Source organism: Pseudorca crassidens, chromosome 2 (genome assembly GCF_039906515.1).
Source record: "Pseudorca crassidens isolate mPseCra1 chromosome 2, mPseCra1.hap1, whole genome shotgun sequence".
NCBI lineage: Eukaryota > Metazoa > Chordata > Mammalia > Artiodactyla > Delphinidae > Pseudorca > Pseudorca crassidens.
Window position 1 is genome coordinate 52759631 of NC_090297.1, and position 16156 is coordinate 52775786.

The 16156-nt window shown below is 40.8% G+C and overlaps 1 protein-coding gene across 12 annotated transcripts in view; it reads left to right on the top strand.

Annotated features, from left to right (window-relative positions):
• PATJ (PATJ crumbs cell polarity complex component) overlaps nt 1-16156 on the top strand; it is a 356331-nt gene that overhangs the window by 304052 nt on the left and 36123 nt on the right. For all 12 annotated transcript variants that reach the window (XM_067726362.1, XM_067726358.1, XM_067726363.1 and 9 more), the window contains 4 exons: nt 5769-5852; nt 10496-10689; nt 13219-13366; nt 14473-14559. In XM_067726362.1, the coding sequence (XP_067582463.1) occupies nt 5769-5852; nt 10496-10689; nt 13219-13366; nt 14473-14559 (513 nt within the window). The remainder of the gene's footprint in view (nt 1-5768; nt 5853-10495; nt 10690-13218; nt 13367-14472; nt 14560-16156) is intronic.

Below are 16156 nucleotides of genomic sequence, written 5' to 3' on the forward strand. Positions count from 1 at the left end.
ACTTGTTTTGATTACGGTAAGATTATGACATACTAACCCTGCCAGCTTCCTCTTTCTGGGTCATTTTGATGCCTTTTTCTATCTCCAGCAAATTTCTTGATGATCATTTAGTAAACATTTATTGAGCAGGATACATGAGCAAACACGTATCCTGCTCAGCACCAGGATACAAGGAGGAGTTGGGAACAGTTCCTGTCTGGAAGGGTTCCACTGAGGGCAGGAGGTGGTATAGGAGCTAGATCCATGAACAAGCTATCGTGATACTGTGAGTTCAATAATGCTAAGATATAGTAGTGACCCACAGGACAGGTTGATCCACTCTACCAGGGAAGAGGGTCAAAGAAGGTTTCATAGAAGAGGTGATGCTTACCTGGCTCCAGTAGAATTTCATGAAACAAAGTAGGTAGCAGATAAAAGAAGGCACGACCTTCAAGTATTTGGTGCCCTTAGTACTTTCCAAATATAGATATATAGACCAACTCTGTAAAAATACACAAGAAACTTAATACTGTATGTTTCTGATTAGGGAAATTGAGTGAAGGACAGGTGCTGGAGAGAAACTTCTCAGTGTATACTGTTTTGAGTCTAATACCATGTGCATATTTTATCTATATCTTAAAATAAATAAATACTTATTCTTTTAGGAATGCGGACATTAAGACAGTGGTTCCTTAAACAATATGATGAATTGGCTAGCCAGCTACTTCTTCCTGGCTCTCTATTTTTTTTTACTTGTCCTTAATTGTGGAATAAAGAAATTTTTTTCAAGTTAAACATGTTTCAGATATAGACTGGTGAGGGAGAAGTTTTTAAGCAGAAGATTTTCCTACATCTCTGAAATCCTGCCTTACCCTTCTGCTTAGGGAAAACCCATTGTTTGAGAAACTCTCCAACTCACTGATCAAATTCTTCTCTGGCTCTAGAGTTGGCAAGTAAAATGAGTAATTTAGAGTTTCTAGGGGACACTATTGGTCTTACCTCAGGCGGTAAGTAAACAGACCATCTTACTCAGATTCCTATTGTCCCAGTGAAAGTCACACAACTACCAAGAGGAAATTACTTTTTTATTATATGTCAGTCTTGTTCATCTATAAATGAGTCTGAGGTCTGCCATTAGGAGAAATTAATCTGTTTTCTTGGATTGAACACTTTTTATTTTAAACATCAGTTTATCACTTGTATATAATGTTGTTCTATTTCTGCTCCTGTAGAAAAAAAATCATTCAGTGAATCGTATGGGTACACAGAAAGAGGACTGAAAAGGTGAAAGGAAGGAAAGAAGGAGATAAGAATAACAAGTGGAATTAAGGAAGACTTTATATATGGTGGGGAGAGGGCCTCCCCATCATGCTTTGTGTCGTGCAAACCCCTAATCAGGTACCAACACTAGCAGCTGAGACCCATAGATCATCACCCCACCTCTAAAGCCTAAGGCTTCAATTTTTACTTCAACACTTGTCTGTTCACTGTCTATAAAATGATCGGCTCATGCCCTCAAGGTTTTTGCTGTGGAGCTGAGGAGACAGTATTTCAACAGAATTGATGCCATATGGAAAATCCCAAGTTTTATTTTGCACTTACCTTTATACAAGTGCAAAATAAAATATTTAAAGCAGATGAGAAGCTTGCAATAGTGATAGGAACACAGGCTTTGGTGTTAAACAGCCCTGAGCTGGAATTTCATCTTTTCTACTTAGTAGCTGCAAAGACCTGGTCAAATCTGACCCTTCTGAACCACCTTTTCCCTAACTGTACACGAGACTAATAACACTGAACTTGCTTAGTTGTTATGAGGACTAAATGGCACCAATGGGCAGTATGTGGCCTCTTTGGCACAGAGATGTTAAATAAGTGAGATGTTATCGCTTCCTTACTATGTGCTGGCACTGTACATGAAGCTTTATGTGTAGATAATATTGTTAGAACCATATAAAGATGGGGCAGCTGAGAGGTTAACAGTCTTCCCATGGCCAGAAGTAGCAGGGCCAGGATTTGGATTGAGAAGTCTGATTCCAGAAGCCTAGCTCATAATCATTTCTCTCTACAGCCCCTGTTCAGCATAAGCCAGCAACCTACCCACAGGGAAATGATTAATAGATCGCTTCTAGAAGAGATGCGTTTTAAAAGAAGTCATTGGTACTGGTAGACAGAGTCACTGAGTTATCCAGGGTGGAGTGTTATTTATTTATTTATTTATATTTTTTAAATGAAAGCTTCTTTCTTTCTTTTCTTTTCTTTTCTTTTCTTTTCTTTTCTTTTCTTTTCTTTCCTTTTCTTTCCTTTTCTTTTCTTTCTTGCTGTGTTGGGTCTTCATTTCTGTGCGAGGGCTTTCTCCAGTTGCGGCAAGTGGGGGCCACTCTTCATCGCGGTGCGCAGGCCTCTCACTGTCGCGGCCTCTCGACACAACTACCAAGAGGAAATTACTTTCTTATTAGTCTGAGCCTCCAGACACGCAGGCTCAGTAGCTGTGGCTCACAGGCCCAGTTGCTCCGCGGCATTTGGGATCTTCCCAGACCAGGGCTCGAATCCTGGCAGGCAGATTCTCAACCACTGCGCCACCAGGGAAGCCCGAGTGTTATTTAAATACACACAGGTATGAATGTGGGAGGGAGTTGGTGGAGGAGAAGGCACTCAAAACTGTGCCAACAAGCAGCTTTTTTAAAAAAAGATTTATTATTTATTTCTTTATGTAATTCATTTTTGGCTGCATCGGGTCTTAGTTGAAGCACATGGGATCTTCGTTGAGGCGTGCGGGATCTTGCCTTGCGGCGTGCGGGCTCTTCGTTATCGTACGCGAGCTCTTCACTGTGGTGCGGGGGTTTCTCTCTAGTTGTGGCATACAGGTTTTCTCTTCTCTAGTTGTGGTGTGCAGGCTCCAGGGTGTGTGGGCTCTGTAGTTTCTGGCACGTGGGCTCTAGTTGAGGCATGTATGCTCAGTAGTTGTGGCACACAGGCTTAGTTGCCTTGCGGCATGTGGGATCTTAGTTCCCTGACCAGGGATCGAACCAGCGTCCCCTGCATTGTAAGGCGGATTCTTTATCACTGGACCACCAGGGAAGTCCCTAACAAGCAACTTTGCTTGAATAAATAGCTCAAGAGCATTAAAATTAGGAGGACACAATGAGCAGATGAGAATCATGTATATAATCAACTCCAAATTTTTATTTGAAATAGTAAAGGTCAGTCTTTCATCAATGACCCACTATTTCATCTAATCGCAATTTTTTTCAAACCAAGAAAGAAGTAAAATTTTAATATAGCCTTGTCAAATAGATGTCTAAAATATCCCAAACCAGTGTCTATTTTTACTATCCTGTTCTATGCTATGAACTATATAAGTTTTGAAAAATAAATCTTTTTTTTTTCCCAATTCACTAGCCCACATTTCTAATTTGGTCCCTACCTCGCACCTCTATCACCCCCAGTTAATGCAACTGTCCAGAACCACAGTTTCATAGAGCACTTTGAGCACATGAGGGCACATGGTAAGAAATGTGACCTTCTTCTATTGACAGGTCAGAGTGCCTCACATTTTCTTGTATTTTCACTGATGACTTTAAGAGAAGCCACAACTGTAGTCGAGTAAAAGGAAAGAAAGAAATGGAGTTTTCCATCTAGAAAGACTCATGGACCAAAAGCAGATCATTGGCAGTGAATTCAGCATTTATTTGAGCCTATTAACAGTATATTTATTTTATGTATGATAGTTCATTGAGCACCCAGAAAGTATCTAAGAGTTTTGGATTCAGGCTACTTTTACTGATTAAGAACTCCAGTGGGTCTTTTCCTTTGAGTATGAACGAAGAGAAATTTCCCATTTGACTTTTGTAATGTTTCAAGATCAAAGGAGTTTATGCTGAAAATTCAGCTCTGTAAAAGCCATGTGTAGCATAAGTTCAGTCTGACTCTCCCAACTTCAGTGAAAACGGGGCATTTGGCCACCAGGCTTTGAAAACCAGCATTACAGAGGGTGTAACCAGGAGCTTGCATTAATTTCTCCCTGAACTAGCTTCATGAAAATGGCCCTTAGTGTCATCTTGGCAGTGTTTTGGGGATCGCCTGAAGCCACTGACCCAGCAAATTTCCTTGAAATCATTCCCCTGAAACAGTGCAGAGAAACAAACTCTTGGCGGTATAAATGCTCCCTGGGTCTGGAAATTTCATAAGTCAGAGTTAAAGCAAAGAATGGTCTAAAATCTATTGCTGGTACAGAATCTGAAATGTAAATTGTCTGGATCAAGGAACCCTTCCCGGCTCTTTGCAGCTGCCTCTCTAATTGCTGTAATAATAAAGAATGTTTTCAGAACTGTGTGGTGATCAAATGAAAGCATTTATTATTGGGAAGATATTTGGAATCCAGATGGGTCATCTGGTTAAAGACCTCTGATTTTCTTTGGTTGTTTCTCTACTAGAGCATTTGTATAGGAAACTTTTTTTTTGAAAAGTAGGTTTGGTTTGGAGGTCTTTACCTATCTTATATTTTTGCAAGAAATATTTCATTTATTTACTTCAAGTCAATTTAATTCTAATTCTGAGACTCCACGCTTCTGGACTGAGGTGGAATCAACCTCAGTCATTTTGGAGGTTCATTGGCTCTCAGGGTTCTGGTTCTGTCTCAAAGCTCCCCAACACTGCGGCCCCTGTGGTCATTGTCATCAGTCCACCCTGGTAATCACCAAGCCCATGCTTACCCAGGCCTGCATGATCTCTTCACATCCGAAGTCCTGCCGCTTCCAGGCCTCAATGCTTGGGACTCAGGACTTCTTTCAAGGTGGGATCCATTACACCTGTAGGCCGCAGCCCTTGACCATTGTCTGCAGGGTCTTGCAACCTGTGTGTGGGCTGGAGGGGCAGGGAATGGAAGGGCACTGGGCAGTGCAGGGCTCAAATCCTCACTTCTCAGGGACCCACAGATCTCTGTTTCTAGTCTCCATTCAAAAGCGCTTTTCCTCTCCAGTGGCCCGCCAAGACACCTAGCATCTCCATTACCACCGTCATTTCAGTGCCCTTCAGTGTTTTTGTTTTTTGTTTTTGCTTTTTTTGCGGTACGCGGGCCTCTCACTGTTGTGGCCTCTCCCGTTGCGGAGCACAGGCTCCGGACGCGCAGGCTCAGCGGCCACAGCTCACGGGCCCAGCCGCTCCGCGGCATGTGGGATCTTCCCGGACCGGGGCACGAACCCATGTCCCCTGCATCGGCAGGCGGACTCTCAACCACTACGCCACCAGGGAAGCCCCAGAGTCAGGATTTGAAACCACAGTGTCTTACACTTAGGTCTGTGAATGCCCTTTCCCCTACTCCATGCTCTGTCCTCCAGGGCCAGTTCATTCCCCTAAGTTCTTACCTTTCATTGCCCAAGTAATGAGGCCTGACCAACCCCCTTCATCAGGCCACACTTCGATGCCAAATCCTTGAATACCAATAAATACTTGAAACCATGTTTCAAAATATACCATCAAATGTAAATAAGAATGAGACAGCGTTCACCTCAAGTGTATACGCAGCAGCAGTGTACACAGTTAACAGGAAAACACATGGGGAAGTTTAACTTGAAATATTAGGCAAAACCAGTCCTAAAAGAATGAAATAATAAATTTAGGAAAAATCGATTATACCTCTGAATATACCAAAACTGTGTATTTTGTTTAGGTCAAATAAAATATGGCTTTATTAACAAATAGCAAACTATGGGTTGCTGCCTATGGTTTGGTTGCTGGCTTAAGGAAGCATTTATGGTTGTTAAAAATTAAGAAGGATTTGTTTTTTATAGGATGCTATAGTTATACATGAAGTCTATGAAGAAGGGGCAGCAGCCCGAGATGGAAGACTTTGGGCTGGTGACCAGATATTAGAGGTATGTGATTATGAATTCTATTTTATACCAGCAAATATGGTTCCTTTAGTGACCTTGATCCACAGTTTACCTATTCACTGTCTTCTAGTCAACTATATCCTTATTATTTCTTTCCCAGTGTAACAAAACATGTCCTTTATTCTTTTTTTGATGTACATCAAATAACTCATTAGAATCATGACAGATTACCAACCTAAATCTGTCTGTGAAAACTTTCTTTAATTAAAGGGGAAAGTACAACTAAAGGTTCTATAATCAAACGAAACTGTATAATATTGCAATTTGATCTTTTTGCCTCTCCACCTTACTAAATGCCCTTCTAAAAACACATATGTATAGACACACACATAAACATGCAAACCTGATATTTTAAAAGACTTTATTGCAGCTTTAAGTATTATTTTCTTATCCCTAATAAGTATATTTATGTCAAATGGAGGTCCACGCCATGGTACCTTTGTTTCCTAGCTGATGAAAACGTAGACTCTTCTTCCTTTAGGTGATATATGGTACTTATTAAAAATTGAAATGCTTAACTTGACTCTTTTAAAAGGACTCTCATTTAAGCAAAGGTATTAAAGCCTTTTAAAAAGAGCCAAGGCAGGCAGTGTCTGAACTAGGAAACGGATGAATGGAAAGTCAATGCCAGGCATTCTGGTAGGTGGAACTAAAGAGCTTTTTCAATGGTGTGAAACCTTTAGGCAACATTTATTTCTTTCATTGGATGAATTTAATTGAATAGTTAACATTTTATGGTGGGCATGTGCATTTTTGCTTTGCAGCTTTAATGTAGCACATTATGAATGACATCATAGAATTTTATTTTTCCCTTTGGTGGTTCAAGTCTGCCTCCCAAGATGAAACCAGAGTTATAATTAAAGGTAGAAAACATAGACAAGAAAGGGTTAAAGGAGAGGCCAGGCTGAATGCAAATTAAATTCAGGGCAAGTTATAGGGTTTCTCTGCAGGCCTTTACTGTGCTTCATCATTGGATTAGGACATATTCCCAGCACATTCATTAAGGTGCAAGTGTACGAGGTTAGAAAAATAAATGTAACCTCTTTGGGAATGGACTTGACTGTTTTAGCATACAACATCATTTTTTAGTGGTCAGGAGTTTTGAGGGGTTTTTTTTCCTCCCTAGATTTTCTAATTAACTGGTGCTATCATAATTGGCTTTATAGAGGAATAGATTGAGTATTCAGAAGAGTACAGATGCATACATGTCTTGATAGTTAACATAATTTGTAAGCCCACAGATTTTTCTGTAATGGACACGTGGACCTAAATCTAATATGTGCATTTCTTGTTTATGGCGATGTTTGCACAGGTATAAATTCACATAAATTCACAGTATAAATCTTTAAATATGTAGTGTTTATTTTATAGCAGTTATACCTCAATAAAAGAAAAAAAATTTAATTTATCTATCTGTATTGAATAGACCCTCAGCTGTAGCTGCTGTCTTCCAAAAAATATATTCATGTATAAGTGAACACTCAGGACAGATAAGCATGAAGAAAGCAAATTTGTTTTAACTGCAAGGAGAATTTGAAAGGTCAACTAAACCATTTCCTGGCATCTGGCCGAATTGTATTACCCAGTGTGGATGGATGGTCTACACTACACTTCTCATTAAAGATAGCCAGACAGGCTCTTCTCTTGCCCCAGACAGGATCTTGTCCACAAAAGCATACTGTGTGTTTAGTTAAGAAATGTAGCTCTCAGGTTGGTCAAGGAACATGTTTCCCTTCTAAGCAGGTTTAGATTCCACATTTGAACTTGTTCCACTTGTGGCTGCTGTGTACAGATGCATAATGAGGCATAGTCAGCCTGGGGCCTGCAGGTTGCCTCGAGAAGAAGACAGGCCAGCTTTGGTGATACATTTCGAGACTGTACTTTTTCCAAACAATGGCTTTTCTGCTCATGAGAGTCTGCCTGGTGCAGGCTGGCCTTCCATGGTTTTATACTATCCTCATGTTAAATGAGGACAAGCCAGGTTTTGCTTACAAAGATATAGTCAAATAATTTTTTAGTCTGGTAAGATTTATGATTCTATGATTAACATGGACTGTCTTCTTTCTGGTTCTTTTTTAAGGTTCAGACCCTCCTCTTACCCTACACATATTCCCGTTATCCCCTTCTATTTTTGTGCAAGTGGGAGAAGAAAGAGTAGAGGGCTAATGCCTGGTTTTCCCTGTGGGGTAAAATAATAAGAACTGCTGCCCTAGTTTGGTTATTCTTTCCTTCCAAAGCAGCACTTCACCCATTTCCCCGAATGCCTGTCCTCGCCAAGGGACATGATATACTCCCATTGACAACTGGGGCTCCCTATGGCCCTTCTCAAATAGGGAACCCTGCTATTACCACTCCTACCCCTCTACAATCAATGTTCTAGATAATGCATCTGGTGCTTATGTAAGGCACTTAAGGTAATACATCACTGCACGATATTCTAGCCACACAGCAATATTTCTCTTACAATTATTGGTACATTTAATGGTGTCTCTTGATAAGCAGAGGAGAAAATGAAAACTGTGAACTTGGAACAGATCACTTTGATCTGAGCAGACATCTTGATGCTGGCATTTAGTGTGAATTGCTTTTGTAATATTAGAGTTCATGACAGTGCTTTTAATTAAAAGCATAATTGTTAGGGCCTTTCAAAGGGTATTTTAGAGGCTTAGAGAATTCACCTTCAATCATGGAGGTAACTTTTTTTCAGTTGAGTAGCAGAAGTGGTCTTGTGTGCCATCTGTTTGAATACAGGAAAATAATCAGCTCAGGCCACATTTTCTGGAGACATTCTTTCCCCCTTGGTCTGTGGGTTTACCTCACAAACAATGAAAGCGCATTCGTGGGCCTGAAGTGCATTCGTGCGCCTAAAGTAACAGTGAATGCTGGTACTGAGAAAATACAGCCCTGACTGCAGTTACTTCAGTTCCTTTTAAAAATATCAGTTCCTAACTTCTGTCAAGCTTAACTGTATGCCAAGGCCTGTGCCGAATGTACTCCAGGGTTTATTTCATTTAATCTTCACAACACTACATGGATATTATGATTATTGTTATTATTATTATCTCCAATTTGTGGAAGACAGAGTTGAAGCTGGCCTTGAGTAATCTATGTAAGGTTTCACATAGTAAGTTAAAATCAGCACTCAAACCGAATTCCATCTATATCCAAAACCCCTGCTTAAACACTGTTATTCTGGGTGTAGTTAATCTGAGTTCACAGACCCACCAAGATATACCAGAAAAGAAAGAGCAGCTTGAAAATTAGGCTTTTAAACAATTTCTTGACTCATAGCATCAGCTTTAAATAATAGCTCAAAAGTCACCTTCTCCAAGAAGGGCTTATTCTTCTCTTCTCCCTTCTCTGTAACCATTCTTTATGCATGAGTCCTGAGTCTTTGGAATGTTAGAACTGGAAGAGCCTTAGACCAGCCCCTCATTGTACAGATGAAGGAATGGAGGTCCAGAGGTAGGCTTGACCTGCCCAGGGCACCCAGGGATGGACCAAAACACAGACTGAAACCAACATCTTGAGAGAACTCTGTCATCCACCTGGCCATGGCCTAGGCCCATCCTTCCCTTGGTTTGGCTCTTTTCCTAGCTGGGACCTTGAAGAAGTGACCCATGATTCCCTTCATTTGAGCCTAGGCTACTCTGCCTCTTAATTTCCCCCTTGTGTCATTGAGTTACCAACATCAATACTTGATTTTTGCTGTGTCAGGGAGCTCCAAAAACCCATTCTAAGAATAAGATGAGGCAGCATGGTACAGAAGCTAAGGGTGGAAAGATAATCTGGGTTCAAATTGTGGCTCTTCCATGTACTAGCTTTGTAACCTTGGTCAAGTCACTTAACCTCTCCATGCTTCAGTTTCCTCATCTGTAAAATGGTAATAGTATCAGACAGTTAGTGTAAGATTGAATGAGGAAATTCTAATAAAGGGCTAATACACAAGCATTTATTAAGTAAATAAATAAGTTGGCTATGATTTTGCCATTTAACAGACAAGGAAATGGAAGCTCACAGAGTTTACATGACCTGCCCAAATTCACATGATTTTCTAGAAGCGGGACCATGGTTTTACTCAGTGCTGCTTCCAGTATAGTCTGCTGTCTAATGCATGGTCCTGTCTATGCTCACTCAGATACAGATTCAGATGAGTGGACTTCAGGGAGTCTTTGACGCTGTCAGAAATACCAGTCCCTCATTTCCTTCTGGCCTGTTCTGAAGTAGTCACGATGTTAGCAATTAAGAGTGAGGATGTCAAATTCAATCAGCAAACTGAGTCCAAGAAATGCTGACCAAATACTAATGTTTATTTCCCCTTTGACCTCAATTAAATGAGCCAAGTAGTCCCTGCTGTCTCATGTTGAGTTCACAGTAAAGTTCACAGCCACCTAAAATTGCATTATCATGCGTACTAACCCACCCTCTATGCTTATTTGGGGTGGAGGTGTGTAAGGATTACGGCCTTTGTATCTGAAGCAGCTATGACTGCTAGTGGTCACTCCCTGTGTGCTTTGGGAATGGCTGGACATTTCTGGAGGTTTTTCACTGGTTGGGTCAAGGAGCTCCCCCAGACAGAGAGGCCTCTGCTGTCAGCAGCGCATCTTGGATGCCCATCATTCCAGGTTAATGGGATTGACCTGCGGAGTGCCAGCCACGAAGAAGCCATCACGGCCCTGAGGCAGACCCCCCAGAAGGTGCGATTGGTGGTGTATAGGGACGAGGCGTACTACAGGGATGAGGAGAACTTGGAGGTTTTCCCCGTGGATCTGCAGAAGAAGGCTGGCCGAGGCCTGGGCCTGAGCATCGTTGGGAAGCGGTAAGGAAATGCTGTGAAGGTCAGGATTGATTGACCTCCTTCCTTCGGAGTTTTAGGGGCTAAAGCCTATAAACACTGAAAGATAAAGCTTAGTATAAACTAATGATATGATTTCTAAGATTAACATTTTTATGAATACTCGAACGAGATAGGTCATGTTTCTGAGCAAGCCCAAAAATGTGTCCTATAAAGATAGAACTCTAAGCCCAGTCGACCCAGACTGTTCAGACTTTTATCCCCATGGAGAGTAAGAATAGAGTTTCTAAGGTTCTTTCAACTTGGAGTTACTTAGATGTGTGGCTTGCAGGGGTTAATTAAAGCAACCGTACCCAAGAAACAGCTGATATCAAGAAAGAGATTTATATATACAATGTTGGGTTAGGAAAATTGCTTTGCCATAGAGTACCATGTTAATTTCGTACTCTCTTAAACTAGTTGGGTAGTTCCTGAGACTAGCTGAGTTGACATAGTCGACAGACATAGATTCTTCATGACTACAGTTTTCTGTTAAGACAGATGTCCCCAAAATAATAGCTTGCAGCAAAAATGTAGGTAGATCCTCGTGGCTAGGCTACTCTTTTGAGATCTTTGCTGCTTACCCGTGTGATAGGAATTGCAGTAATTACTCCAGAATAATATTAACAGGTTAGAGAAGTAAGTAAGATTTTGAAACTGCAATTCTAGCTTCCACAGTTTACTGGCTTTAGATATCTAGTGTGTATTTATTCCAACAGGGCTGCAGGATTTTCATGTGACACCCCAATATAGCCTTAAATGGCACCAAACATATTCTTAGGAAGAATTGAAGTTGGTTTTACATATGTTGTGTCATGTGCCCTCACAGACCTCTGATGACTAGCCTAGTGGTTTTTTCCAGCAGTCCAAGCTGTTACTAAGATACTAGCTACCATTTTTGAGCACTGATTTTTGCGCCACGTACTGTGCTCTCATGATCTCTTTTTTACTTCAGCACCATAAAACCGTCAATTTGGAAATGCATTATGAAACAAAGGAGCTGAGACTCATATTTCTAAGCAAACTCAGTGGACATCTGGGTACAGAGCAACTGACAGAGCCCATGTTGAAGTTTCCTTTCTTGCTGTGATGCATACACGTGCCTGGAGAGATTCCATTTTGAGTAATGGTTTTTCCTTTATTGTCTCGTAGTGGATTGATGAAATAATCTTCATACGATACCAGCATTTTAGATTGAGTTTGTAAGGAACATTTACATTCCTTAGCACAAAAGGTTTCATTATAAAAGATAAGATGTAGGGACTTCCCTGGTGGTACAGTGGTTAAGAATCTGCCTGCTAATGCAGGGAACACAGGTTCTAAGCCCTGGTCCAGGAAGATCCCACATGCTGCGGCCCGTGCGCCACAACTTCTGAGCCCGCATGCCACAACTACTGAAGCCTGTGTGCCCAGAACCCGAGCTCCACAACAAGAGAAGCCACTGCAGTGAGAAGCCCATGCACTGCAACGAAGAGTAGCCCCTGCTCACTGCAACTAGAGAAAGCCCACGTGCAGCAAGGAAGACCCAAAGCGGCCAAAAATAATAAATAAATAAAGTAAAAAAACAAAAACCCATCTGAGCTAGAATGAGTTCATCTTTAAAAAACAAAAAAAAGATAAGATGTATAAGCTCTCAAAATTCACAATTCTTTGCCTAGCAGTTCCACGACTAGGAATTTATCCTAACCATATGCTTGTAGATATGTTATTCACTGCACATAGTTTGCAGTAGCTAAAGAATGGAAATAACCTACTGATATATGTCCACCAATAGTTTACTAATAAATGAAATTAAGGAACATTCATAGAATAGTATGTAGCCATAGAAAGAAAACATTGAGGAAGCTCCAAGTGCTAATAAAGACCAGTTACTAAGGTATTAAGTGAAAAAAGCAAAGTTAAAGAAAACAAAACTGGAGGGAAAAAAGGAGTGTATGTGCATGTATATCCATTTACAAGCATGTGTACTATACCCACATGCATTTGCTTACGTATACACAGAATATCTCTTGGAGATACCCAAGAAATGAGTAACATTGGTTACCTCTGAGAGGGAAACTTGTGGACAGGTGAACAGAGGTGAGAGGTGAACTTCCCCCCCACCCCTTTTTAACCTCTTGAATTTTGAGACATTTATTTGTTCATCAAATAAATAAACATAATTAAAACCTTAAAGTAATGAAGGCAGGGAAAGAGAGGGAGAGTGAGAAAGAGACTAGAAATAGATCATATGATAATAATTGAGCTGATCTCTAAGGAAATAACCTGTACATTTTAATAGTACTTAATTCTACTTTTTAAAGTGTATTTCCATTTTATTTCACTAAAATTATCCTCTTGCAGAAATTATGCCCTTGGGCCAATGAAAGTGAATATTACGGGCAGCGTAAATAGGTATAAGCTATTTAAGGGGCAAGCACTCTGAGGTTTATCGTTTGGGAAGAATATCAGTAGTCTCAGATTTAATATAGAAATATTAGGTTGTGCCACTACACTGCTTTATGGTATTCACAGAAATGGAAGTGGAGTGTTTATTTCTGACATCGTGAAAGGTGGAGCTGCAGACCTTGATGGGAGATTGATTCAGGGAGACCAGATCTTATCTGTGAATGGGGAGGACATGAGAAGTGCCTCCCAGGAAACAGTGGCCACTATCCTCAAGGTGAGTCCCTAGCTGCTTTCTGTGTGGCTGGTATAACTCAAGTCCACCGGGAACGGTTCTAATCTGGCTTGTTTATAAAATGTGTTGAATTTTATGCTGATTCTAATTTTTTACTAGAGACCTAATACCTGATTATTTTAACCAATCAGGAATAGCCCTAAAAGAAAGCTATTATACTGACTAACAGGATTGAAGGGAACCCTATTTGGGGATTTAAGCTAGTTTTTCATACTTGTGAGAATTCCAAGTATCCTCAATTGTCCTCTAAATGCATTTGATGGGACAGATTCTCCTGGAGTCACAAAATGTATCCTCCTCCCTCTTGGGCTATATTAACATGAATTCATCAAATCCAGCATTTATTGCTTGAAGGAACATTAAAGATTGTTAAAGACCAAGTCCTTCATCTCACAGTGAAGTCTGAGAAAGTAGAAGGGCGTGCCCAAGATCTCAGAGCTGCACTTGAGGGGTTTTCCTGCCACCCAAACTGTCTCTCACTGAAGTTGCCGAGAGGCTAAGGCTCAAGGTTCCCTTCCAAGTGTCTTTGCCACATGGACCCTACCTCCCTTGAAAGAAACTGGTTAATAAAAATCCTTGTAAATTGCCATTCAGCTATAACCAGGTGTATCTTATTCTGTTTCACAAATACTATAGCTGTAGGAGCTTTTGCAAAGATAAATGAATTTTATTTTAAAATCCTGCTTTCCTAAAATAGTCAACTATCAGTTACTACTCAACAGAGGAATTGTATTAGATTACCTCTGTGTTTGATTTTTCTGTCCTCCTTTTCACCACTTTTCTTAATCATTTCACTGCTCGCAAATACTTTCATCAGAAGGGAAAAGGAAGAGAAAGGAGGTGAATTGAAATGTATTCCTTTTAACGTGTTTAAAGAAGTCGCAAAATCATGAGATGAATAGCATTGAGCTGATAAATTTTTGGGACCTTGTGTGATTTTTTTGATCACTGAATTTCCTTTCTACCTGCAGCCTTCATCAGCCATTTACAGTTCTTGGCTGCAGAGAGATGAGTGGAGGCACTGCCATGAGAATTTAGAACACAAATCCTACTGTTTTTCACCTCTGTTCTTTTCTTGTCTTCCCAAGTGTGCACAGGGGCTTGTGCAGCTAGAGATTGGAAGACTCCGAGCTGGTTCCTGGACATCCTCGAGGAAGACATCACAGAACAGTCAGGTTGTTGATGGCTCCCCGTTAGACTGGCTCACCTGTCCCAATTGGGAGAAAGTTCCCCATTTCCTAAATGATTGTTTGGAAACAATGTGTAATATACAGCATATTCACAACACCAAGTTCGGTGTACTTCAATGTGTTTGAAATAAAAAGTGAAAGGTGGGGTGGGAATTCATTAATCCCTAGATTTTTCTCTCCTTTATTGCCTGCAAATGTTTTCTTAGAACACCTTTTCTCTCCCACTATTAGTTCTATATTACCTAGGCATTGCATGTACACAGTTGTGTTTATTTAAAAAAGAAAGACGTAACATCTGGTGGCAATTTGACCCTCATTAGCACAACATTGTTCTATTCATTCAATTAAATATTGCTATAAAGTTAACTTGTGAATAGCCACTCACACATGCTGAGAGCAATTAATGGTATATTCCTGGGAGAGCAAAGTGGGGGGTTATTTCTCCTGTGGGAGGGAGGCCTTAGTGGGTGATATTTTGTGGGTTAGCAAACATCTCATGTTTATTTGCAAGGTTGAGGTAAATGCCACTTTTTTTCAATGAAGTATATTTCACTGTATTTTTTTTTTTCATTGTAGTGGCTGACAAAATCGAGACAGTAGAGGATATGTTAAGTCCCATTTGGTACATAATGAAACTATAGAAACTTACATGTGACCCCCAATCCGTTTTGTGGGTTGTTAGATGGGCCTTTGTCTGAGGTTAAAAGCATGACTTTTGGTCTCCTTCCTAATTTCCTTAAAGCCACTCCAAGGCCTTTGTTTAGATGATGTTCTGATTTTATGGTTAGCACACAGGTGCTTCTGGAATTAAGTTAGCTGCCCCTTTTGCCTCTTTGGTGTTAGAAAATGAGTGAAGAAAAAACAACATTGTTCAGAGAGGTTCACAGATTAGCTGGCTTCTTTTAGATAATCATCAGAACAATCAAACCCAATAAACATCATGTTAGGTTTGGAACTTTTTTTTTTTTTTGCATTTCTGGTTTATGTAATGGGCAGCAAATATCATGTGTACTAAGAGACAGTGGTGCATTAGGATTCTAGAGGTCAATAGTTGGTGAGGACTCTGACCGGACTTGTATCAAAAGTGGGAACTTGAGATGCAAAATAGTTGTCTTGGCTTCTTCCTTAAAGGACGATTCAACCTGAGTGATTTCATTGAAGCCCTATTGTACATAGGGTTTAGAATGCAGAATGAACAATACTGGAGATGAAATTTTTCTTCCTGGAGAGTATGGGAGGGCAACACAGAAGGGGTTCAGTTGGGTCTCACTCCAAAAGGAGTTTGATAGATTGAAAAGAGAGAAAAGGTATCCCAGGGCTTCCCTGGTGGCGCAGTGGTTGAGAGTCCACCTGCCGATGCAGGGGACACAGGTTCGTGCCCCAGTCCGGGAAGATCCCACATGCCGCGGAGCGGCTGGGACCGTGAGCCATGGCCGCTGAGCCTGCGTGTCCGGAGCCTGTGCTCTGCAATGGGAGAGGCCACAACAGTGAGAGGCCTGCTTACCACAGAAAAAAAAAAAAAGGTATTCCAGACAGAGGGTGTAGCATAGGCAAAGGCACAAAGGGGTTATAAGGAATTCCA